The 26912-nt window shown below is 43.8% G+C and overlaps 1 protein-coding gene across 1 annotated transcript; it reads right to left on the reverse strand.

Moving 5' to 3' along the window:
* Positions 1-12207: 12207 nt before the first annotated feature.
* LOC306918352 (multidrug and toxin extrusion protein 1-like) lies at positions 12208-25904 on the reverse strand (the record flags this gene model as incomplete). The annotated part of the gene is made up of 13 exons (XM_079531248.1): positions 25808-25904; positions 23132-23200; positions 22362-22510; positions 21951-21993; positions 21812-21856; positions 21037-21134; positions 20387-20484; positions 19253-19434; positions 18751-18859; positions 17686-17761; positions 17355-17424; positions 16928-17060; positions 12208-12458 (listed from the first exon to the last, which is right to left on the reverse strand). Exons 1-13 carry the CDS (start codon positions 25892-25894, stop codon positions 12208-12210), a joined length of 1410 nt encoding a protein of 469 aa, XP_079387374.1. The 5' UTR covers positions 25895-25904.
* Between the last annotated feature and the right edge of the window lie 1008 nt (positions 25905-26912).

A 26912-nucleotide genomic window follows, 5' to 3' on the forward strand; every position in this document is an offset into this window, starting at 1 on the left:
GCGTGCGTGCGTGCGTGCGTGCGTATACTTGAGGCTCGACTCCACAAGTATAGAATTTGAGAAATAAGACCATTTTCCTGCTCCTCACAAGATAAATGATTGTTTTACAGTTGAAGGACTTTGGGGAGTCAGGCTTATACGATTAGGAAAATATTCAGCTTGGGGTTTAGAGGTTTGGGATGTTTTTGATTGATTGATTATTCGACTGATTAGTTTTGTACACATTTGTAGAGGTAAATCAGCACAAAAAGTAAAAAAGATGGTCAAATATGCACGACACACACACACACACACACACACACACACACACACACACACACACACACACACACACACACACACACACACACAAAAGACTTGTTTCCATTGTGGTCGGATTAGAACATTCAACACTCAAACAAGTGGACAGGAGGCGAGACGACGATGCAAAATGTCCAAAGATGTCCATTCATGAACAATTCACCATGAAATGACCGAATACGAGACTGCTCGCCCCTTTACCAACTCGCCCCGGGCGTACAGTCGGCGGAACAGCGCGGCCTGGTATTCCTAAAGTAATCTAAGTGAATTATGCTTAAACGGTTAAACCTAACCTTATTCCTAACCTCAACCTCAGTAAAACGATGCCTAAACCTAACCCTATTCCTAAACTTAACCCCAGTAAAACTGTCGAGTTTATTCCGTGAGTGGGATCATTATAATATTAAGTGCCGACCCAGCTTATATTTGTAACTTCATGTTTGTGTCATTTATGTATAGATGTTGGTGCTATGAAGAAGTTCACTGCCTATACAGTAAATACTCTGTGTTATATAAGAACAGAGATCCTCTTATCAACCAATTACAGTATGTCTCAGGGATGTAGATATTAATACAGCTAATTGGGGGGTAAATGTGTTATACCAATACTATATACCAGGAATGCGAGGTCATACTAGGACATGGTGTGGGGGTAGGAAGTGTCGGGTGACAGAGGAAGGGGCGAGCTATACCAGGGCACGATGTGTTCATTCATTCTTTAAGAACAATGTAACAAACGGGATGACGCGTTTAAGTAAGTCCTTTTAATGTGTTATATGTTCGTTAAATGCTCTAAATTCAGTCATAAATGATGCATCTATGCAGTCGCTATATCTGTGAATTAATAGTATGTATCTTGTGTTTCTCTTGTGTTTGCAGTTATTACCTAAACGCCACAGTCTCCGATTCCTTTGTAATGATCATCAATGCTATTGTACTAGATCTAAACACGGGCCAGACAAGGCAAATAAGGCTTTATACTGTACACAAGTTTAGTAGAAGTATGTTTGTACGTGTGTGAGTGTGTTATGAGATAATAGTAATAAAATGGCCAAAATCAAGTGATTGTTTACGGGCATTATTGCAACGTCGAGGCTATGTATGTTTGAGTAATATAAATGTTACAATTGGTGTGTGTTAAATCACAGTTACCAGACCTGTTTGTTATAACCCCTTTGCGGAGGGTTTTAATCAGTAATTAAGCAAAGCTATGAAACAGCAAAGTTTAGTTATATCCGTACAGTAATAATTAATTGCGGTGTAACCCACCAGAGTAATAATTAATTGCGGTGTAACCCACCGACGTAGTAATTAATAGCGGTGTAATCCACCGACGTATTACTGAAGCAACGGTACTTAATTCACCGTAGCTAAAGTAATACGAGCATTCCGCGTGATCCGCAATGCTAATGAAAGCCATCGGCCCGTGTTAGCTTAGCTGTTAGCTTAGCTACTACGTGATCAATGGTTGTTGTCTGCTGTTAGCGTGACGCTAGCCGAGAAGCAAGACAACAAAGAGACGGCCATCCAGCGTTTGCATCGCTGACCCGTCATCGATCGCCGAGTCCAAGGACCAGCGACCGAAACCCGTAGGCTGCCGGAGGTAGCTGAAATCTGCGGGAATCATCCGCGCCGTATTGAGGTGACCTGGGTTGACTCGGGGAAGGATGCTAGTAGCGTAATCCTGCTGCTAAGGAGGTTGTGCCCTGGGTGCTAGGAAGCATCCGGTTTTGCCGACCTAAATAAAGAGTTTCAGTGCCCACATGAGTGCTTGTGCATTGGGGGGAATATCGCTGGAATTGTGTGTTGCAGAAAGGAAACTGTGCATTGACTTTGGGGGGGAATACCAGACCAAGCTAATTGTAAACAAGCAAGAAGCTAGCCACCTTCCCATTGACATTGCATTGTGCCTAGCAAACAACTAGCATTAGGCTAACGGTGGCTAACTTTGGCTAACTGACAGTAACGCTAATGCTAAGCTAAAGGAGGTTAACTCCAGTTGGATGTTGTTGGGGCTAGCCTAGCTAATGCTAACGCTAATAGCATAGGAGTTGGGGAGCTACCGCATTGTATGTTTCGCAGCACAACTGGCCGCCAGGGAGGAATGCCGGACCGGCCATCTTGAGAGACAAGGTTGGTGGGGGGGGCGAGCGAGAAGCCATTTCGTAACCATGACGACCTTAGCTGTGTTAAAGAAAGCGCGCGCATCGAGCCAATGCACGTTAACAAAGTTAACGACCAAAGTAAAAAGTACGGCTGCCTTTAAGTCCGAAAGTGAACTTAAGGCTTTACTGAAAGACATGGATATAGGTTTTGATGAACTTCTAACTTGTAGCATGGATTATAAAAGTGCATTGGAAGAGGCTGATGAAAACGCTGTAGATATAGCTGCTGTTAGTACGAAACTCGATGCCGCAAAGGCGTCCTATCTTTTGGCTCGGACAGAATTGCAGAAGAACTTATGGGAGCGGTTCATTGATGAGTCTGTGCAGCGCGCACTCAAGTGGGTGGCAGAGGCGGCAGATAGAGCCCATCCTGACCGTTACAAAGAAGAGCAGATTGACCTAAGTCTTATTTACGGGCTAGAGGGTGTAATTGATCAATCATTAACAGACGTGCAGACGTTATTAAACTCTTGGGAAGGCTGCATTTCTGACGGGAATTTGACCAAGGCATTAGCTGATGTATATACCTTGAAGGGGCGTAAGAGTGGCAACCTCCAGGATTTAAAGCACAAAGGCGGAATAATAATAGAAATTAAAGAGGAAATTAAACAAGAAAGTGTACCTCTCGCCGTTGACAATGGAGGAAAGAAGTCAGCCGGTAGCAAGCTGGCTGCTCAGCCTATGAAATTACCCCAATTCAATGGGGAACGCATGTCATACTTCAGATGGAAGAGACAGTGGCATAGAATTTATGCACTCTTTGACAATCCTGGATGGGGTGATGACATGCGTTACCAACTACTGATTGATTCCATTGATAAAAGGATAAATGATGAATTAAGGCTTGATTATTGCCAGACTTCAGATGAGGTCTACCAGAAATTAGAGCTCCACTATGGAAACGTAGGACAAATTGTTAAGGAGATTATAATGAAGTTGGAAAGTGTGCCCGCTGTAAGCAGTGGCCAACCAAAGGAGACATTAAATCTCGTTAGATTAATAGAGCAATCAGTTCTGGATCTAGCTGACCTTAATGCTAGCGACGTCATTCACAATCAACTCGTCCTTCACAATGTGGAGGCTAAATTGCCGCCAGAAATGCAAGAACGGTGGCTTGTGATGCGTTGTAATCCGAATAATAATATAGATAGCCAGAACAGGTTCCCGCATTTCATTGCCTTCTTACGCGAGCATACAAAGGTGCTCGTTGAACAAGAACAATTAAATGCAAAAGGCATAGGGACCAAGTGATCCGAGCTCACGTAGCCGTAATAATGACCGACAGAATGACAAGCCGGGGAACGGGGCGCGCGAGAAGCGTGCGTCGACAAGGGCTACGTTTAGCGGCGAAGAGGCGCGGGGTTCGTGCGTAATCTGCGGAGAGAGCGATCACTCAGGGGCACTGTTCCGTTGTAAAATATTCATGAAAGCTAACGTTGAAGGCCGGCGAGCGTATGCGAAGAAACATAAAGCATGCTTTAAGTGTTTATGTCTACATGACGGCCAATGCAGAGTGCGCACTGACAATTTCCTGTGTAGGTTAAGTGAGTGCAAAAAAGACGGCTCGTCGCCTCCTCATAATTTCAAGTTGTGCCCCAAAGCGCGTCCACGTAACGGGGATAGCACTAATAATAATAGTGACAGCGCGAGAGGGGGGGCTAGTAACGTGGGGAGGGACTCACGTGGGCCTACACATGAAATTGAACTTAAGCTTGCTGAGGCCGAGTTGACGCCAAAGCAACTAGCTATAGTGCGCAAAGCTTACACAAACAATACAGCCACGACAGGCTGCACTGAGGGCGGAGAGTTGCCTGCTCTGATGATGACGCTGGAAGTAACCACGAAAAGTGGTGATTGGGTGGGGGCTTTGATAGACCTCGCCTCTGATACAAATTATATCACCCACAAAGCTGCAGAAAGACTTGGGCTAAGAGGAAAACCTGTTACTCTGAGCGTGCAGGGTGTTGGGGGGATGAAAAAGACATTCAAGACGAAAAAATACTCCATTAAGTTGAAGACAATGGGGGAGAAGGGCTCTTCTCCACTGGACCATGACATGACTTGTTATGGTCTGGATGAGATTGCAAAGATCAATTGTCCAGTTAATCCTAGGCGCATTGCAGATCTTTTTCCGGGCACCGATCCGGAGGAGTTGCGACGTCCACTGGAAGTGGAAATACTTATCAGTGCGCGTGAGGGTCGTTTAGCCCCACAGCGGTTGGCTAGATGTGGAGATTTGGTACTTTGGTCGGGGATTTTGGGTAAGACGGTTAGCGGATGTCATCCGTCTCTATTCGACGCCAGTGAAATGATCACAGGACAGTGGGCGTCAACCCATTTTGCTCTTTCAATGAGAGGTGGAGCCGTTGAAATTAAGGCGGCTACCACTTGCCATACTGAGACCAGCGCGGCACTGTCTTGGTGGCGTTGGGACAGTATTGGGGCGGCATGCGATCCCCTGTGTGGGGGTTGTCGTTGTGGAAAATGCGCCCCTGGTGGAAAAGAGATGTCTCTCGCTGACGAGAGAGAAATGGAGATTGTCAAGAGGGGCCTGACTTTTAAGACAAGCGACGCTCACAGCGATGAGTCGCATTGGGACGCGAGCTATCCTTGGAAAGAGGACCCGTCTACTTTACCGAATAATAGAGCGGCGGTTGAGGCCATGTTCTTAAAGTCTGAGAAACGTCTCAGGCGAGATCCCGTGTGGTACCAGGCCTATGCTAGCCAGGTGCATGAGATGCTCAAAAGAGGTGCTGCTGTCAAGCTGTCTAAAGCTGCCATGGACATGTGGGACGGGGCTGTTTGGTGGATCAACCATCTTATGGCACCGAACCCACACTCAGTTTCCACGCCAGTTAGGATAGTCTGGGACAGTAGTCAAGAATTCCGGGGCGTGAGTTTGAACAGTATCCTGCTAAAGGGGCCCGATGTTTTGAACCCGATCCGAGCAGTGTTGCTGCGTTTCAGGGAAGGGGAACACGCCGCCATCGGCGACGTAAGCAAAATGTACCACTCCGTTTGGCTAGAAGAGCGGGAGGTACATTTGCACCGGTTCCTATGGAGGGACTCAGTTGACAGCAAGATTGAAGACTATGCAGTTGTACGGGTCAATATGGGAGACCGTCCAGCGGGTAGCATAGCTCAAATAGCGATGCGCGAGACAGCGTATCTACCTCAGTTCACCCACATGGTTGACGAGAGGGACGTAATCGTGGAGAACGCTTACGTAGACGACATTTTTCTATCTCACAACTGCCCCCAGAGGCTGGAGAAGGTACTGGCGGGGGTTAAAACCATTCTGGCTACCGGGGGGTTTCACCTAAAGCCCTGGGTACGGTCAGGCCAAAGTGGGAGGGAAGGAGATGGAGAAATGAAACCAGAGACTATGTTGTTGCCGAATCAGATGAGAGAAGAGGACAATAAGGCTCTGGGGGTTGGTTACCATGTGAAGGAGGACAGCCTCTTCATCATGGTTGCCATAAACTTTTCCGCCAGAAAGAAAAAAGTGCGAAGCGAGGAAAACCTTGCTCTGGAGGAGGTGGCGGAGAAAACGCCAAATCCTCTGACTCGGCGTATGTTGCTGAGTCAAGTAGCGGGGCTGTATGATCCCATTGGCCTTGTGACGCCTCTGAAACAGAAAGGCGTTATTCTAGTCAGGAGGGCGTTCCAAGAGGCGGGGTCACTGACCAAAGACACTTGGGATCAACCGTTGTCTAGCGATCTCCGCGTGAAAGCGGTTGAACTTTTTGAGGAATACGCAAAGCTGAGTGCGATCACGTTCCCCAGGTGTATCACTCCGCCCGGATGGGTGGGGGAACCCTGGGGCATCACCTTCTCCGACGGGAGCTCAGAGTCCTACGGAGCGGTGCTCTACCTGCGGTGGGAAACTGCTAGCGGGGTGGAGACTCGTCTGGTGGAGTCAAAAGCCAAGTTGGCTCCTCTAGACCAAAAGGGCGATGCAGTGAAGGCTGAAATCTGCGGTGCTGTCTTTGCCGCACGACTGAAAGGGTACGTGCTGAAGCATAGCAGGCTGACAATCGAGAAGTGGTATCACTTTGTCGACAGCCAGACAGTGCTGGGTGCCATTCAAAGGGACAGTTATGGGTTCCAAACGTTCTTCGCTAATAGGGTTGGGGAAATCCAGAAGGCGGGGCCTGTGACTGACTGGTGGTGGGTTCCCAGGGTGGAAAATGTAGCTGATCTAGTCACGAGGGGGGGTTCTCCTGAGCAATTAGACAGTGATTCCCTGTGGCAAAAGGGACCAGAGTTCCTAGCCAGACCAGTCGACCAGTGGCCTATGAAGTCTGCTGCTGAGGTGGCTGCTTCATCGCGGGAAATCGTGAGTACATTGCAGAGAAAAGTATTCAAAATTAAAGCATTCTCTGCTGCTGTTACTAGATCCCAAACTAAGAACCAGGGGTCCGCGCCACTGCCAGACAGTGGCGGGTCCTCACCAGTCAGTGGCAGATCTTCACCAGACAATGGGGGGTCTCCAGCGGTCAGCAGGGGTCCTTCACCAGTCAGTGATGGGGGTTCTGTGGCAGCATCTAATCTAATCTAATCTAATCTAATCGAAACTGAACAGCTGTGGGGGTCAGGCCTTGTGAACCAAATGGACTTGGCTAGATGCAGCACACTGTCAAAACTCTGCGGGGCAGTTGGCTACGTCCGCAGAGTGTTGCACGGCCACGGAGGCTTATTCAATTCCGGCAGTCGTGTACAGTGGGGGGCGGTGCTCTCTGTCGGAGAGCGGGACACAGCATTTAAGGAGCTGTGCCTTGCCGCCCAAGAGGGAATTTCTTTCCCGACAACGACACTAAACCGTCTTGTAGTTAGTAAGAACGACAAGACAGGTCTCTTGCTATGCCGAGGCCGGGTTCAGACCGTTGACCAAGAAAGCCAGGGCGTGCCCATCATTCCTTACGAGGCACGACTCAGCACACTACTGTGTGAGGAGGCTCATCGTGCAAACCACGAGGGCGTGGCTGGGACACTCCTGCGAGTCAGGAAGAAAGCCTGGGTGGTTCAGGGGCCAAGGGTCGCACGTAAGGTGATCGACTCTTGCCTGTTTTGTCGCAAACGGGGGGCTAAGCTATCCAGTCAAGTGATGGCTAATCTTCCTACAGTGCGCACAAGTCCAGCAGCTCCGTTCGAGTACACAGGGAGGAGATCCAGCATCTGGCGTCGTGGTGTGCTGATAACAACCTGGCGTTGAACACCAAGAAGACCAAGGAGCTCATAGTGGACTTCAGGAGGACTAGGGCTGTCACTCACGCTCCCATTCAGATCAACGGAGCAGAGGTCGAACGGGTCCCCAATTTTAAATTCCTGGGGGTCCACATCTCTGAGGACCTCTCCTGGACCCTCAACACCGCGTCTCTGGTCAAGAAGGCCCACCAGCGTCTCTTCTTCTTGAGGAGACTGAGGAAAGCACACCTATCTCCGCAGATACTGGGGAATTTCTATCGCTGTGCCATCGAGAGCATCCTCACGTACTGCACCACGGTCTGGTACGGAAACTGTACAGCCTCTGACCGGAAGGCACTGCAGAGGGTGGTGAAAACTGCCCAACGCATCACCGGAACATCTCTCCCTGTCATTAAGTCCATCTATGACAGACGGTGCCTGAGGAAGGCTCATAGCATCATAAAAGACCCCTCTCACCCCAACCACAGTCTGTTTGCCCTCCTCCCCTCTGGGAGACGTTATAGGAACCTTGGTTCCAAGTCCAGCAGACTTAGGAACAGCTTCTTCCCCTCCACTTTCATCTACCTAAACTCCTCATCCACTCATCTCCCCCCTCCAGTGTCAGCCCCCAAACCATCCACCATCCCTGTCGTATCCGAGACTCTGGACTCATCCTAGTCTTGCACTTTGTGGACTCGTGTGATATGGCCACTGGACTTGTGGAATATGGTCTCTGGACCTTAGTTTAGCACTTTGTGCATTGGGCCACGTGCAAAAGGGCTACGTGCAATATGGACAGATCATGTTTTTTTCTCTTCCTCTCATATCCTTATTTATTTATTTATTTAAATGACTACTGCTCAGCCCATTACTGTTACTACTGTACTACTGTAATTAATGTATCCTCCTCTTTACTGACATGTTTGCACTATTGGTGAGATGCGAAAATACTTTTCGCTGTGCTGTACTTGTACTGTACATTGACAATAAATTGAATCTCATCTCATCTCATCTCAACGCTGGATTTGTTCGGTCCTTACACTGTCAGGGGCACTGTGAAGCGACGCATTAAGTGAAAAGTCTGGGGCGTGGTCTTCAGTTGCATGGCGGCCTTTCTGCAGACCTACCAGCGATTCACTGCTCTGAGAGGCCTTCCAAAAAAGTTGTGGTCTGATCAGGGTACGAACTTTGTTGGCGCGAGACCAGCATTGGAGGATCTATACAAGTTCCTAGGGGACATTGACAAGGAGCAGATCCAGCAAAGAGCAGCAGTTGCAGGGACCGACTGGGCATGGGAGTTTAGCCCAGCGGACTCACCGCATCGGAAAGGGGCGGCCGAAGCTGCCGTCCATGTTCTGAAAAGGGCGTTGAGCAGCGTCGGCGACACCGATGATCTGTCGGCGTTGGAGTTCCAGACTCTACTCTACCTTGCTGCTAACCTGGCCAACGAAAGACCCATCGGAGCCAGAACTCAAGTCGACGAGGATTCCGTGGACATCATCACTCCCAACTCTCTGCTGTTGGGGCGGGCAGGGCCCAGGGGAGACATCCTGGGCTTTGACTTCCCTAGCTACCCGTACAGTCGTCTTCGGGCGGTCCAGCGCGAGGTGGACAAGTTCTGGAAGCGGTGGAGCCAGTTGGCGGGCCCTCTTCATCCGAGAGAAATGGCACGTTCCAGCACGGAATGTGGCCGTCGGCGACCTGGTGTGCTCTACGAGGTCGATTCCGGATGGGTCGTGTCGTGGAGGTGAATCCAGATAACCAGGGTGTCGTCAGGGACGTAAAGGTGCGGACATGTCCAAGTCTGCCCATCAGTTGGTCGCAGGTGTTGAAAGACGTGGTGGCATGGCCATCCGTCATCCTCCATCGTGATGTGCGGCGGCTGGTTGTCCTAATCCCGGTTGAAGATCAGTAAATTAGACTAGAAAGTCCTCTTGAGAAATACCCTAACGAACTCTTCCATATGCATGCTGCGCGAGTAAGACTAGTCAGTGGGTATTTACTTGAGGCAGCTGGGTGATGGGGCATACTTGTCACTCAGTAAGGAGCAAAGCGGTGGTGCCTACCTCCTACAGTCAGATTGAGATCAAAATTAATTCAGTGCATGAAAGTAAACTAGGTTTATTATTTCATAAGTTCAGCTGGTGAGTGCCATCCGGAGGCGTTCATCAATTAGAAGCATGATTGATATACTTATTTCTTATTTTCGTTTGAATGTTTTTGTTTGCAAATGATTGTGGGGAATCTATTTAGCCTACTGGGTTTATTTTAAACCGTAGCCTAAAAGTGGGAGGTGTCGAGTTTATTCCGTGAGTGGGATCATTATAATATTAAGTGCCGGCCCAGCTTATATTTGTAACTTCATGTTTGTGTCATTTATGTATAGATGTTGGTGCTATTAAGTTCACTGCCTATACAGTAAATACTCTGTGTTATATAAGAACAGAGATCCTCTTATCAACCAATTACAGTATGTCTCAGGGATGTAGATATTAATACAGCTAATTGGGGGATAAATGTGTGACCAATACTATATACTATGTGGAATGTGCAAGGTCATACTACACATGGTATGGGGGTAGGAAGTGTCGGGTGACAGAGGAAGAGGCGAGCTATGCACAGGGCAGGATGTGTAGAACGTGTTTTCATTCATTCTTTCAGTACGATGTAACAGACGGGATGACGCGTTTAAGTAAGTCCTTGTAATGTGTTATATGTTCGTTAAATGCTCTAAATTCAGTCATAAATGATGCATCTATGCAGTCGCTATATCTGTGAATTAATAGTATGTATCTTGTGTTTCTTTTGTGTTTTCAGTTACTACCACTAAACGCCACAGTCTCTGATTCCTTTGTAATGACCAGATTAAGGGCAATCAATGCTATTGTACTAGATCTAAACACGGGCCAGACAAGGCAAATAAGGCTTTATACTGTACACAAGTTTAGTAGAAGTATGTTTGTACGTGTGTGAGTGTGTTATGAGATAATAGTAATAAAATGGCCAAAATCAAGTGATTGTTGGCGGGCATTATTGCAACGAGGCTATGTATGTTTGAGTAATATAAATGTTACAATTGGTGTGTGTTAAATCACAATTACCAGACCGTTTGTTATAACTCCTTTGCGGAGGGTTGATTCAGTAATTAAGCAAAGCTATGAAACAGCAAAGTTTAGTTATATCCGTACAATGTCACATGCTACTTAAAAGCATAAGGAAAGCCTGACATGTTTGACAATTTTGCCTGCCATAGGATGTAAGTGGATTCATAAATGTATGTATATAGACAATATTTAGGGCAATAAAAAAAGACCATATACCAAATTTCCCTGAGCCAGGCCTAAACCGGACCGCATACCAAAAGTCTGTTCAGGACAAAGCAATTTCAATTTGGAAGAAAATAATGGTCTAAATTTGAGGGCAACAGCAAGACAAAAGGTTTTCAGCTTTATTATATATATATATATATATATGTACATATTTTTTTTTTAAGATTTGTAATGCATTTTCAACTTGAAATGAGACATTCTGCACAATGAGTAGGCTACTTTTACCCAGTACTACTTGTACCTGATGATGCTGATACTTTTGCACTTTAATTTACTCAAGTACATTTTGAACTCGGGACTTGTACTTGTAACAGAGTATTTGATATACTGCAATGCATAATGTATAATTACTACTTAAGTAAAACATGTGAGTACTACTTCAACTTCCATCACAAACACGTGTCAAATAAAGACATCTGGCGTCTCAATTCAACGATGTAAATCAGCAAAAGCACCTGCTGCATGCAGTCCCACATGGATGAACTCACACAGAGGTTGATTTCAATCAGGCTCATTCTGGTCATAACATCTACACTGTAACTAGATGCACTCTCTCGAGATGCCAACTTGCGCCTTGCACACAACTTGTGCGCAAGCAGAGTTGAAGTGGGCCATGAAGTGCGCTCACCACTGCTGGTGTTGGACACACTACAGCTCACCCATTCTTGATAATTGGGATATATCATGTCCTACCAAAACAAAATCAAATTATGACTTATACTAGTACTAGTCCATACCTGTTTGGGGATATGACGATATTCTTTTTTGTCTTTCTTTTGCTGCGACGAATTTGGTTGAGTGCATTGTGAGTACATGTCATGCTCCTCTAACAACCCCTGACCCTCCATACAATGCATTCCATACATTACATAGGGCTGGACCAAACATGGACGTATGACATCATCAACCTGCGACGGGAGCAGTCCCTATTGAGTGAAAGATTCTCTATATATGAAATAAATAAAATATTGGTGTTTTTATTTTGTAATTTTTGTTATAGAGGGCAAGTATAGTGTTTTAAGGCATATTTGTCTTATTAGCCATGCAGGGATCCTTTTAAGTATATAGAATTCACAATTCCAAAACACATTTCAACTATACATCAGGCATTTTCTTTGTATATTTTAAACACTGCTATGAAGTGAATATTTCCGTTGTTCAGTGTAGGACGTCCTGGGAAGAACTGTCTGTTGGACCATCAGCGACGTGTCGCTGTGTGAGGTCCCTCACTGATGCCGCCGGGTGACCAGCTCATCGACAAAGATGCCAGCAGCGAGGACGAGGAGCATGACCCCGAGAATCAGGCCACGCCGTACCACCAGCTGTCTGCATGACAGAGCCACCCTCACTGTAGTGGCAGCTGCCACATCCTCACCCTGACCCGAATCAAGCGCTCCTGAGACCACGTCCGCCTTCTGAGAGGTCAGAGAACCAGATCCAGTGCCCAGCACCTCCTCCAGGGGTATGAGAGAAGACCCTGATTGGGGGAGATGAAGAGATGGGGAACAAAAAAGGTGTCATGAGAGTGAAGCTTCCCAGTGTCAAGAGGCCATTATTTGGGGTCGACCGCTGTTGATCCGAGCGTGGTTTGATAGCTCAAACATGAGATGCTGGTTCAGCTATCAGAAGTGTTACAGCACACGGAGTCTTATTTTTGCTGTGAACTGTGAATAACGTTTTTTTTTTAAATCCACAAAAATATCAAGTTTGTTCAGAGATGTGTCAGGATTCGGAATAGGAAATTGGAGTTAGCTTACTTTTTCCCCCGATTCCAAACATCTCTTTCCTCTCTGTGATTGGGGCTCCTGCTCTCTCCAATGCCTAATTACGGTACAATATGTAAAGTACGTCAAATTGTCAGTCCAAAAGCATCTCATCCAAGTATAAGTTGACAAAATAAAGATAATGTAATGTAATGAAAATAAAATAAAACCTATGAGTCATGACATTTATCCATGGACATAGATGTAGGCCTGACACCTACCTCTGTAGTGGCCTTTTTCCAGTCCAGTTTACATAGGTAAACTATTAAAAATATGGACATCAATATGACAGAGGTGAAAAGTCCCAACCACAGCCCTGCAACACATAGGGAACCGATAAGGACAGAATAATTGACTCTAGTACAGTGACTCTCAGCATGTGCACTCTCTCCAAGCACGGCTGTACTGACACACTACTGTCTGTTTCTACTGTAGGACTGTGCATAATAACTGACATTTTATGAGACCTGTTCACATTTGTGTATCTTGGCTATAGTAGGGGAGCCTATCACTTTCCGTGATTTTGGAATGTTAATTTTTGGAGACCGGTATATCTTGATTCTTGGGGTTACCAGAATGCCAAAAAAACATGTCTCCAATTTTTTATGTCAGGTTTAGCATGTTTAATTAGCATAATTAGCTAATAAATTGTCAAAAACGGAAATGGCAATAACTTTGCTTCTAGGTAACTTATAAAGGTGATCTAAGAGTCTGAGTCCATGTTTGTGATGTCCAGAAATTCATCTGTTACCATTGTGAAGTCATACAAGCTTTCCTAATTAGCATAATTGCCATAAATTATGCAAAAACGAGGTGAACATCAGCAAATTTCTGCATGTTTTACTTTTAGTCAACTTTGAAAGCTTCTCACAGACTCCATGTGTATGTTTACAACTCCAGGAATAATTATCATCCTATGAATAAATCATGCAACCTTTTGTCTATGTAATAATTATGTAATAATCACACCAAAACCAGAAATAGCTATATTTCGTTGCTTTAAGTTAATTAATAACTCATCAGCCCTACACATGCACATTTCAGAGCAGTTCAAATTTTGAGATCGACAAGAACAATGTGATATGCACTGTGATTTCTTGCAGACACATTTGATCAGTTGGGTAATGGTGGCTGGGCCGTGGGTATCCCGTGTTGTGACTGGCACCAGTTGATCTCCCTTAGCCTCCCATCCATTTTTAGTTTCTGGTGGCATCTGTGGGTTAGGTACGTGGTCCTGATCCCATACCATTGCCTGATAATATGCATGGGTAATGGCTTGATTTAATGCTGCTTGTGTAGGTGGCAGCTTCTCTGCTTCTAATTGTTTCTTTGTGAATAACCTCCACCTGAGCTCATCAACATCCACAGGATTTGTACCGGGCTCGTACAGCTGGCAAACAAATGCTTCAATCTTTTTTGACAGTTGTACCCTTCCAGCTAAGAGTGTAACTGTCATAGATGGAATGGCATTGGTACAGGCAATGGGAAAGCCACCATGGATCAAGACATGTTCCCAGTAAGCTGACCACTCCATAGCCACACTGGACAGGAAGACCAAAGAACATAGTGAGATCCATGTAGTATTTGACCGACGCCAGGGTGGAAAGCCCCGGGCCCCTACCACTTATCATGTGGAAGACAACACACCGATAGGGAAGTGTCAGAAAAACAGTTCTTGTCAGGTATCAGCACCAAAGATGAGCTGACTGTCTTATCTTGCTAAGAAAGCCCTCCAACACTTCCAGGTGAAACCCAATGTTTTTATAATCACGTCAAGGCAGGCTGTCCACTCAAACTCTATCGATGTAAAACATCTCCACAGCGTACAGGAAGAGGCTGACACAAGGATAATCCTGCACAGCCTGGATGCTGTCCAAAGAGGGGCAACACAGCTCTACATTGAGTCCCCTGACACTGATGTCTTTGTTCTTACAATACGACCGTACCATCAGCTGTGCAAGGACACCTATTTCATCACCGGTGTGGGAAACAAAAAACGTATCATCGCTGGAGCCAGTAGTGCAGGCACTGGGTAAAACGAGGACTTCAGCCTTACCAGGGTTCCATGCCGTCTCTGGAGCTGATCAGACAGCTCCAGGGAATTTAACCTGTTGGCCAGGTCTAAACAGGTGTCCTGTGGAGGTGGTATCTGCAGTTGCTACTGTATATACTATGAGCTACAAAAAGGCTCAGTTCTGACGCAGCACGTACCTAACCCACAGATGCCACCAGCAACTGAATATGGATGGGAGGCTGAGGGAGCTCAACTGGTGCCAGTCACAACACGGGATACCCACGGCCCAGCCACCATTACCCAACTGATCAAATGTGTCTGCAAGAAATCACAGTGCATATCACATTGTTCTTGTCGATCTCAAAATTTGAACTGCTCTGAGATGTGCATGTGTGGGGCAGATGATTAGAGGTGTGTGGTAAGCAAGGCACATCTGTTGGGGATTGACGATGACGACGAAGATGGAGACCCTTCAATTTTCAAAACTTTCTGTAAATATTAGAATAAACAATCTGATAATTCTGTGACCATTTCCCATATTGTTCTTTCTTGCGACTGCAGGTCGCCTTTAGGAAATTATGCATTTCTCGAGTCGTTAGTCAGTTGTTTGGTTGGTCATGCCTCGTGACATCACGTGACATCAGGGATGGAGATCCCTGATGTCATCAATATTGACAAGAAACTGTACCTCAAACCCTTAGATCTCCATATATGGAGCTGACCTGACATTCCGGACATTATGTTGATCCTTCCCCATCCATCCTTCCTCTTTGATGTCTCCCTTTTGACTGATACCTGTCCATTTATACTCTAGACGGACGGGCCTGCCCCAAAGTTATTAGTTCTCAACAGGCCCAAAAATTAAATTAGATCTCTATATGGAGCTGACCTGTTCTGACATTCAATATGTTGATCTGACCTCATCAAACCCTGTACACTCAAGACACGCTCCATATATGGCCAGTTCAGAATACATTCCATATGTTGATCTGACCCCCCATGCCAAAGCACCAGCACTCGCCCAGCAGTCTGTCATGACCCAGGCAGATATGTTGATCTGACCCCCCATTCCAAAGCACCAGCACTCGCCCAGCCCTTTAGTGCGAGGTCGCTTCTAATATTTTCTAGACATGCAAACAGACTTACACTGTCTGTAAGATCATGCGTATTAATTAACTTAAAGCAAAGAAATATAGCTATTTCTGGTTTTGGTGTGATTATTACATAATTATTACATAGACAAAAGGTTGCATGATTTATTCATAGGATGATAATTATTCCTGGAGTTGTAAACATACACTTGGAGTCTGTGAGAAGCTTTCAAAGTTGACTAAAAGTAAAACATGCAGCAATTTGCTGATGTTCACCTCGTTTTTGCATAATTTATGGCAATTATGCTAATTAGGAAAGGTTGTATGACTTCACAATGGTAACAGATGAATTTCTGGACATCACAAACATGGACTTAGACTCTTAGATCACCTTTATAAGTTACCTAGAAGCAAAGTTATTGCCATTTCCGTCTTTGACAATTTATTAGCTAATTATGCTAATTAAACATGCTAAACCTGACGTAAAAAATTGGAGACATGTTTTTTTGGCATTCTGGTAACCCCAAGAATCAAGATATACCTGTCTCCAAAAATTAACATTCCAAAATCACGGGCATCAAAATTTGATTGATAGGCTCCCCTACTACTAGCTGTAAAGTGCAATCCATCTCTTTTAACTTTTCTAGTCCCAGGTCATTATTAGTTCTAGTAGTAACAGCTGGGTCCACATGTAATCAGTTGAGAACCACAGTTATGGCTAGTTTATAAGCACAGCCCTTTCGACAAGACAAGCAAAGCAATGAGTCATGAAATATAAATTAGCCTTTACTTATTGTAGTGGTTCTCAAACATACTGTATGCATGTCAGGGATCCCCGATATGGACTCCCTTTTGAAAATAGTTTGTGCCAAGGACCAACAGGAAGATTTGTCAACATTTTCCAAATATAACAGCTCAAGCTTGTAGATTTTCGAATAGCCAAAAAAATAAAATAACTTTTTAAACTGTTCCTCATTTTGCTGGGGATCTCCCCAATGACCCATCTGGGGGTCCCCCTTGAGAACCAGTGACTTATTGGTCCTCGGCTATTATACACCGTTCATCTCTTTCTTCTCACCTACAATGCCCATTTTGACTGGGAACATTAGGGCCACTCCAATGGGGAAGCCGATGAAATAGAAACCGATGAAGTAAGCCAGTGCACCGACAATCTGCTTCCCTGCTCCTCTAACAACCCCTCCAGCCACAGCCTGTGAAGATTGAATACACCTGATTCCAAATGCCTCTGGAATTTGCCCAACATAAGGATGCTAGGGTCAATGTGGTTTACATCCATTTTAAATTAAGGTGTTGCATTGTGATATTGTCAAACATAAATAAATATATATCTCTCAGACTGCATTTCCTTTTGGGAATCCGGTCTGACCAGAAGCAGGTATAAAACTATAGTCCGCACTGATTGTCCAGAAATTGAACCCTGTACATGACCTTGCAAAGTGGGCTAGAAATAAAACAAGGCATTTTAAAATTGGTATGTCCCTCACCGCAACGGCATCAGACAGATGGATAAAACCATACATTATCATGACATCAGCAACCCTCGTAACGACATCTCTGAAAGAAAAGCAAAGACATTAACATCTTAAAATATATACACATATGTTTTAGAAAATATGAGGGAACATACACTAAAAGGGGAAAATATAGCTTAAATGTTTTTTGCGCAAATATTAGGTCAAGGTAATTAGTTAGTGTAGAACAAAAACACAAGGGGGCCTATTATAGGGCCTTGGGGAATTCTGTTCAACTGAGTATAGTATACAGTATAGGATTAAGTGGTTAAGAGACATCAAAGTACCATAAGAATGTACTCACTTCTCTCGGGTGAAAATATATCCTATAACGTCTTTAGTGACTCCAAGAACGATCCCGACACAACATGAGACTATAACTGAATTGGGGAAAAGAACCACTCTATTATAGTTGGCCGAAGCATGGAAGAATACTTACTGTACAACTGAGACTCTAAACAAGGAATTAGAGGACATCCTTTGCCAATAGAATTGTGATGTAATAATAAAGCAATAAACCACAAGAGGTCTCAGGTTACCGTGTATTTTATAATGGCTGAGAGGCATGGTGAGACACGTCTATCCATTCCGTTATTAATGAGTACCACAGACGAAAAACAGTCTAAGTCCAAATTTCAGACTGACCCCTCCACGAAAAGGCCTCGTTGTCCTGAACCCTTATCTATCATTTATATATTATGGATCAATAGTGTGGACTTAGACTGTTATTCGTCTGTGGTACTCATTTGTCTATCATCTGTCCTCTGTCCATCATCTGTTCACTAATGTTACTCCGTCTTTGTTTTGTTGTAGTGCATGTTCTGCCTGTGACATTGCTGATCTATGCTGCTATGATCTATCTATGCTCTGGTCTAGCGACTCACCTGTCAATCATTTGGTCCCAGCTGTACTTCATGAGTGATTGAGTGATTAGTGTCAGAGGAGCTGTGGCCAGCAGCTGAAACAGTTGTGTTCCCCTTTTGTTGCTCTGTTATTCTTTAGGTAAGTTTCAGATGGGCTGGTCGTAAGTATTCTTTTGGAGTTTGTTTAGTTTATGGGGTGTCTGGGGACTCTGACATGCACATAGTGCATAGCTCCCCCACTTATTAGTTTGACCAGCCCATATTTTTGTTTGTTTGTTTGTTTTTGTTTGATGCTTAGTTAGGTCTTTAGTTTATCTTGGTTATTGATTTTGGCATTTATTCATTTAGTCATTCATTCTGTTCACTCAGTGCTTTTTGTGTTGTACATTAGATCATTCCTTCAGTCATTCATCCAGTGCTGGTTTTGTGGTGTTCAGTAGTCTTTTCTATGCCCGATTCCAATTTTAAATAAACTTGTAATATTTCATTGATGTAGTGATCCGTACTTGTACAGATGAAGGAGACCTTGGCAGACAGCTTGGCCTGTTCCGTGTTACCAGCACCAAGAGCATTCCCAACACGCACACTGGCTGCTACAGAGAATCCAAGTGGTAACTGTGGGAAAGGATGAGGTAAAAATGTTTACTGTAATAACATATAATAATGTAATAATACATGTAATTATTCCATTCTCTTTCAGACATCTTGAAACACTGTACAGTCCGTCTAAAACATATCTAAAATATTATATTTGTGAAACTATATTTCCATAGCCCAAAATGTGTTTCCAAATACATGTATTGTGTGCCATGTTGTGTAGGCCAACGTTTAAAAGAAAAATACTATTTATTGCTTCATTTTGTCTATTTCATGTTCATTGTGTCCATTTTCAGTATTTTTAGCAATACATTGTCTGCAAACTATATTTATGTACAGTACTACTTATACTGGAAAATGTATTTCTTCTCATCATAGATAAACATGACTGTATTGGATATTGAGAGTTACTTTGTAAGCAAGAGTTGCCAGCCCATACACAACAGCCTGAGCATCCAGCTCGGTTTCACTTATGATTCCAGCCAGGAAGCTTCCGATCTCATACAACCACCACTCCAGGCACAGCATCAACATGCTGGGGATGGCGATCCGCATGAATGGTCCCCAATCCTGAAGACATTCAGTTGACCACCCTAGGGGTCAGACGGTCATGGGTCACACCGGTAAACTGTATTATATTGTGTGACTTTACATACTGAAACGGTGCAGTCCAACAGAAGAGGACCCTCTGGATACTGTAACAGACAGTCAAATCAATTGTTCCCCATTCAACTGCATTACTGTGTGTGTGTGTGTGTGTGTGTGTGTGTGTGTGTGTGTGTGTGTGTGTGTGTGTGTGTGTGTGTGTGTGTGTGTGTGTGTGTGTGTGTGTGTGTGTGTGTGGGTACTGCAATATTGTTAGCATACGTGATGTCAGGCATGTGTCATGCTAAATAAATGGCATGATCAGTAACATTACAAAACAACCCACTGATTTTCCTCAGTATGGAATGGAATTGGAATGAACTCAGTCAAATATGAAATGCCAGCATATCACCTTTTGTAGAGAAGTGTAGAGTATGCCTGTTTAAACAATGTGAGTGAGGCAGCCAGCCAGCCAGCCAGCCACCATATTGACTATTATACAACTTGGTCACATATTAGATATTACACACTGGAATGTGACCAATGGTCAACGTATTCTTAGGCTTAGTACACACATAAAGAACAACTGTGCTGTGCTCTGCCTGTGTTTCATGGCCGCCCCAATGCTTTTCCAATGGAAGTCACGTGGTTTGACCAAACACTTGTGTTTGATTGCCCCTCGCCCCCCATCACACACAACTGTTTGGTCAAACCACAAGACTTCCATTGGAAAAGCATTGAGGCGGCCATGAAACACGGACCGCACAGAGCATGTTCGTCTGATATGTATATATACTAAGCCTCACATTATTAGTAGGTTGAATGCAGAGCAAGAGGCACTTAATAATCGTTGCTGCAATGGCAAACGACTAGAAACCTTTTAATAGCCTCAGAACTGTCTTGTGGTCTATGACGACTCGGATTGAATGAAAAATGATTTCAATGGGAGACACATCTCACCATCCCATGTGGCCTCGTGTAGCCTCCTCCAGCGGATGTAAACGTACAGGAACACAGCCAAGGAATACTGGGTGATAGCATTAGCTGCAGCAGATCCACTTCATCAGGGATGAAGAAGAGCAAAAAGGTTTAGTGGAGTGAGCGATGCACTCTGTGGCATTACAGGGACCCCACCACACACAGTGCAATCCTCCTGTTCATTTAAAAGCTGCAATGCTTATAGGATTTATCTCCTTGCAGGGATTCGAACGCAGGGCTTGACGGTAGTAGCAACATTAAACAAGGCTGTAAAAGGCTTGTCACATGACCTTTCTAACACTGGTTTCCTCAAGGTCCCCGAGGGGTTTCCAGGGGGTCCCAGCTGAATGATTGATATTTAGAAACGAAATGGATCCTTATGGGTTAATTCCATTTATAAGTGAAGGTACTGCACTGCATGACATAAACTGTACAGTAGGTGACTGTGTACTGTATGGGTATATGTTAGACAATGCATATAGGCCGTGTTCAAAATCACTCACTGCTCACTAGATATTGCATTGTGCAACAGCAACGACATAAATAACAGTGATCCGAGTAAGTCTGTGAAATGTGTTTGTTGTACTCTACAGAGAAATAAGTGAATGAGCCATAGAGGCTGTGAAACTTACGCAACACCCATGTCCATAGGATAGAGGAGGATATAGTTGATAAGTGCATTAAGGAGATTCCCCACAGCTCCAGTTATCACCTGAGGCCATATGATGCCCTGCAAACAAACACCCTGCTTTTAAGATCACAAGATTTCTTTCATTCTGTATTATAATTTTACCTTGCTTTTAATATTTATTTTATTACTTATTTTAACAGCTCAGTGGCTTTGTGGTTAGACTGTCTGCCTGAGATTGGCAGGTGGGGCCAAGAGTTCAATCTCCAACAGATTCATAGCAAAGACTATAACAAAGGTACCCAAGGCCTCCCTGCTAGGTTGTCAGCGTCAAGGGTTAATTTGGGGGTAAGTCCCTGTGACATACTAGCGTCATGTTCAGTGGTGTACTCGCTGCCTAACGTTACAGAAACAGGAGAAAGACTCCTGACCTCTGGGCCACATATGGCTCGGATTGGTTCCCAATACCACTTTCTCCTCTTTACAGCACATTGCCACATTCTAAACAGAGTGATTTGAATTAAAATAACATCCAGTCCAAGTCAACAGTACTGACTTTTCTTTTTAAGACAGCAGACAGATGTCTTACTGATGTTAGATGTATTACTATCCATATGTCAATTACTCAATTTACAATTTAGACATTTAGCAGACACTCTTAACCAGAGCGACTTACAGTAAGAAGGTAAAGCATCAAATGCAGGGAGACAGTGTAGTGCCTCTCAGTAAACCAAGAACGTAGCATGAGTCTAAAATGCTAAACAATATATGCACCACACCTGGTTTTGAAGATATCGCCCCTGCAGCTGATACATGAAGGCAGCCTGTAAAAGACAGCCACAAAATAGCAGGGTTGAATGGGCATGAACAAAACAAACCATGAAACCATTAGGTATACTGGGAGTGAACTCGACTCACTGGCAGAGCTGGCATGAAGATCATCACATACAGCTGGGCAAGTCTTTATGGCAGATGGACATGAAGGTAAGTTTTAATGACACTTGCAAATGAAAATGAATGACTTAATTAATTTAATGAGAGAAGCATTTTGGATCCATTTCTAAAATACTGAATTTCTTAAAGGTCTAAATGAAGAATTGGTGTTAAACTGTTTTCTATGATTATGTTATTTTTTAAATGAATTAGAAACGAATGGTTCGAAGTTTCGCTCGAAAACTCCTGCCGAAGTTCGAGCTGTGTGTGTGTGTGTGTGTGTGTGTGCGTGCGTGTGCGTGCGTGCGTGCGCGTGCATGCGTGCGTGCGTGCGTGCGTGTGTGTGTGTGTGTGTGTGTGTGTGCGTGCGTGTGCGTGTGTGTAAGGAGGCCTGACCGGGCGACCTCAGGGCTCTGTCTGACTGCCAGCAGTATAGGCTGGGTGTTAATGAGGAGCGCCCAGCAGGGGAAACAGGCGAGCAGCAGAATGAGAACCCCTCTTTGGAGCAGCACTCCTACACGCTTCAGGTTGCCACTCCCATACATCTGCATGGAGGAAATGCATGCAGTACAGTCAGTCATGATGTAGTCTCGCGTAGCTATTCCACAATCTCCGAATGCTATACTATAGCCCCCATGAGCTGAGTAACGGAAGCTGCCATTTCCGTTAATTAATATTAACTCTTATATTAAATATATTTCTTTAGAGCTTATTTTTTTATTTCCTTTTCTGCTAAGCAACAAGCTATATATTCTTAGATGTTTTCTATTTATATTAGGATAAATGTGCGCGACTGTAAAGACGAAACGGAAGTGGCGAGGAGGCTCCACTTTCGCTTTATAGTATACTCATGACAGCTCTTCCGTTGGCCCAGACTGTATGATGAAGCGTTTGGAAATCGCGGAGGCAACAGTCTGGTAACGCGAGACTAGTCATAATTCATAATGGCACGTGGCAATTCATTTGTAGAACTTTTCAAATGACGCAAGATAATGATGTGAATTACTGTGGGTATAGGCCTATATGCTTCCATCAGTTACGTTGAAGCAATTCGATGTGTTATTTATTTGACATACCCAAAATAGGGATAGCAGGTTGAAAGTGGTATGGGCGTGATATTAAAGTGAGTGTGACAATTAATACAAGACTCAAGTATATTATATTACCTGAGATATTAGAGTATCACAGGCAGATGCCAAACCAGAGCCAATGGATATACCAGTGACGTTAATCACCTAGATTGAAATCAAACATTTTTAAACAGTAGAAATATATATACTGTGCAGGCACAATTAATGCATTCATTAATTCAAATTTTAGTCAGACTACATGTCTGCAATGCTTGGAGATGGACCTGTGTCCATGTTGGAGGGCTGACAACAAAAGGAAAGACTAGTTTATCATGGTCAAAATATGTTTCAACCCTGAAACACATGACCTATGATGGATCTGGTATGAACATGGACACATGTATGTATCAGTCAAACCTATTTTCAGCTAGGTACACTGACTGCACACACTGACTGTGCACAGGACAAACTGTAAGTTGATACTGTGGTGACACACAGAAGAGTAAACTGCTTAGAGGTATTTACAATTAGGCTGTAAAAACGAAGCCTTTGTTAGAATGCTGTCAAACACCCCAGGGGGGTCGGGGGACAGTTCCTAATCATAGGGACAGCTCCTATCTCAAACTGCAAACTAACAGCTGTGTGTGTACAGGGGGCTTTCTGCTCTCTGTCGAAATGACATGAATCTACAATGTATTTGGGCTTTAATCATTTAGACTGGTTAACAATACAGTTTGAACTATTTCATTACATGTGTTAAATAATGTTCTGCATACTTCATATATAGTATAGATATTGAATTAGTATATCGGTATAACACATATAGTTCGTTACATGAGCCAGTTGCCATGTGTCCCTCCTCCTCTCACAGGATTTTCCTGTGAAGGAAACATTCTGATTGGCTCCCATAAAGCGGAGGTAGCCTGTTTGTTTCCATGGAGGCGGGATCTTGAAGTTAGTAAATACTGCGATGCTGTGAACTTCTCTGTGTTCACATGAGATCAGCCTATACGATGTGACTCCTGAATGCCACGGGGCCTTCTGCCCGTGGTTGCCTTGTACTGAGTGATTCTGTTCAATAAAACTGATCAGATTCTGTGACGACTAGAACCTTGCTTGCCTCCTTTCTTCAACTCAACCATCACTGCTACAAAGACACAATGGGTCACTTGGTGCATAAAATATACATCACCTACACATTACGTTTGCACTCAAAAGGATACAATGGAAATAAGCTCTTAAACCTGTATGTGTTCAATCCTTTTCACAGATATACAAATGTATCTCTGCTGTAGGGGCAGAAACCAGCTAACTCCAAAATGTCAATTTGTCAGGAAATTAAAACCTTATATTTTTAAAACAAATACTGCCTCATTAAATGTGGTATTGTGGGCCTGGGCCGTGGCTCAGCGGGCTATAAAAAATATAAAATAAAGGTGAAAGCCACAAAAAAAAGTGCTATTGTGACTTTATATATTGTCAGATACTTGCACGAGAGGGGGAGATTTGATTGATTGATTGAATAGTTTATTGAACATCAATACAGTCAAATACATCAAATACAGTCAAAAGGGATAGCTGCACCAAAAAAGTTTCCATTCAGGCCCTATGCAATCAATTCATAGACATGACATGAATAATAACAAAATTCAATATCATCAATACCAACAAAACATCTATATAATTTCAGGAAAAAATATGTACATTATGTACAGAGTGGGGAGGGGGAAGGATCATTTCCTCTCCATTGGGCCTGCTGAACGGTGGATTTTCAGTTTTAAAAGACGTAAGAATTTTTTTTTTTTGAAAGAGGGTGGTACCAGATCGCTGTTCAAGCTCCCTCTGTGGCTGTCACTGTGGCTGTCACTCACTTTTTTTAGGTAGTTAGTCAGGTACAGTATGCAGATACTGAGGGCATTGAGGGCAAGGCTGCATTTACAATTTTGAATGTCAAACCCATTTTCAATTGCTTAACTCTGTCTTCTACCCGGAGCGAGTTTAGACTAGCAAAATAGGTTGGAAAGAGGTGGGTCGTGGAATTAGTACATTTTGGGAGGTCTCTGAAGCTTAGTCTTTAAGTGACATTGTGATGCTGGAGAACCAAGAGGTGAAAGCATAGTCAAAGGAGGGCTGAATTAGAGCTCCCGCTAGAGTTTTGAGACTTTTGTTGACAAAAGAGGAAATTATTTTATGCTTCCCCAAGGAAGCATACTTCCTTGGGGAAGTATGCTTCCTTGGGGAACCCCACAGTTCACTGGGAGGGACGACGAGAACATGGTTTCATTGATGTCAACCACTTGTTTTATTCCTTCCAGGTAGGATTTCTTCCAGTGTATTGATGTGCTATCAAATCCGAGAGGGGTGGTATTAGCTGATTTAGCAGATCCAGTGTCCAATGGAGTTAGTTGGTTTAGTCAGAAGCAGTTTTTCATTGGTTCAATATTTTGGTTTCAATATTTTTTAACCAACACACACAAAAAAGCATTGGTGTTCAAAAGCATTGATTTATGAAAATAATTGAGTTAGCTGGTTTCTGCCAGACACTGACGATATGTTCTTGTACTGTATGCATTGTACTGTATGCATTGTTGGCAATAAAAACATGTACCAATGAATGAATTTGTATCTTTTGTCCCTACATACAACTCAGAAATATGCTGCTGATCTTCCACAATGAGAATGAGAAGGGTGGAATTCCACCCTCTAAACATTCCACAATGAGAGGTCTTTACAGGAACAGATGTTATTAGACTGTATACTGAGTTTCCTTACAGCGATTGCCATTGCCACACCTCCAAGCTCTATCTTGCCCAGGTGTCCACAGAATACCATGCTGATGAAACCCACCAGAAACATCATCAACTCTGAGACCACCTGAAATACAAAAAGAAACTCAATGACAATTCTAAACCATGTTATCCTTCTTTATCTTATCATTCCATCAAATTTTTCAGTATCTTATCAAATGGCTGTAGTATCACAATGCATGGTAGCATGGTTCATTATACACAGAAAACATACTTTCTTAAATGCTGTATATATATATATATAGCATCATCAATCAATTCCATTCTGTGTACCACAGAGAACGTTTATACACAATGACAAATTTGACAATGGTTCCTTCTGGCACTATAATGGTTAAGCATAATTTGATGTGTAATGATCATAAGTTATGTTTGTGAACTTCTCTAGATCAAAGAGTTATGCCTGACAGAAAACAGAAAACACAACACAAGTACAGTTTATGCCATGCCAGAGTTATGACAGAATCGAATGTTCTTTTGTCTATTCGGTCCAGTTAAGGATACAGTCTGAGCCTTAAAACTTGGCAAAACATCTTCAGTTATACTCATTGACAAATCAAGAACGTGTGTGGGGCTAAGACACAATGTAACACATCGTTTCTGCTGTTGGTACGGGAGAGGCTTGTGAATGTTGTTTAAGGGACACAAACAGCAAATTCGACACACGCGTTCCACACCCCCGCAGGGAGTGCAGTGCCCGGTATCGAGTCGGTCGGACCCACGGTTCTCCAGAACCACCACAAAGGGCTCTGGTCAGGCTCTGCCAGTGGGCCTAATCAGCCTAAATCCCCTCACCTGTGCAATTTCCAGCCTCTGCCTCAGCCAATTGATTGACACGGCAACCCCACACCTGCCAATTGATTACTTAACCAGTCCACTTTTCAGTCTATTGCTTGCTGTAAATACTGCTGAAATGCAGGTGAATGTCGCAGTTCTATGTCATAATTATGCGTGTGCTCTGTATAAAAAACAAATTAAACATTTGCATGTTGGTGGCTGCGGCAGTTCAACCTGCCACTGAGACTGACTGGTTAACATGTTAATTATTATTTATGATTGCAGAGTGATAT

This window comes from Electrona antarctica, assembly GCF_951216825.1.
Source record: "Electrona antarctica genome assembly, contig: scaffold_33, whole genome shotgun sequence".
Classification (NCBI taxonomy): domain Eukaryota; kingdom Metazoa; phylum Chordata; class Actinopteri; order Myctophiformes; family Myctophidae; genus Electrona; species Electrona antarctica.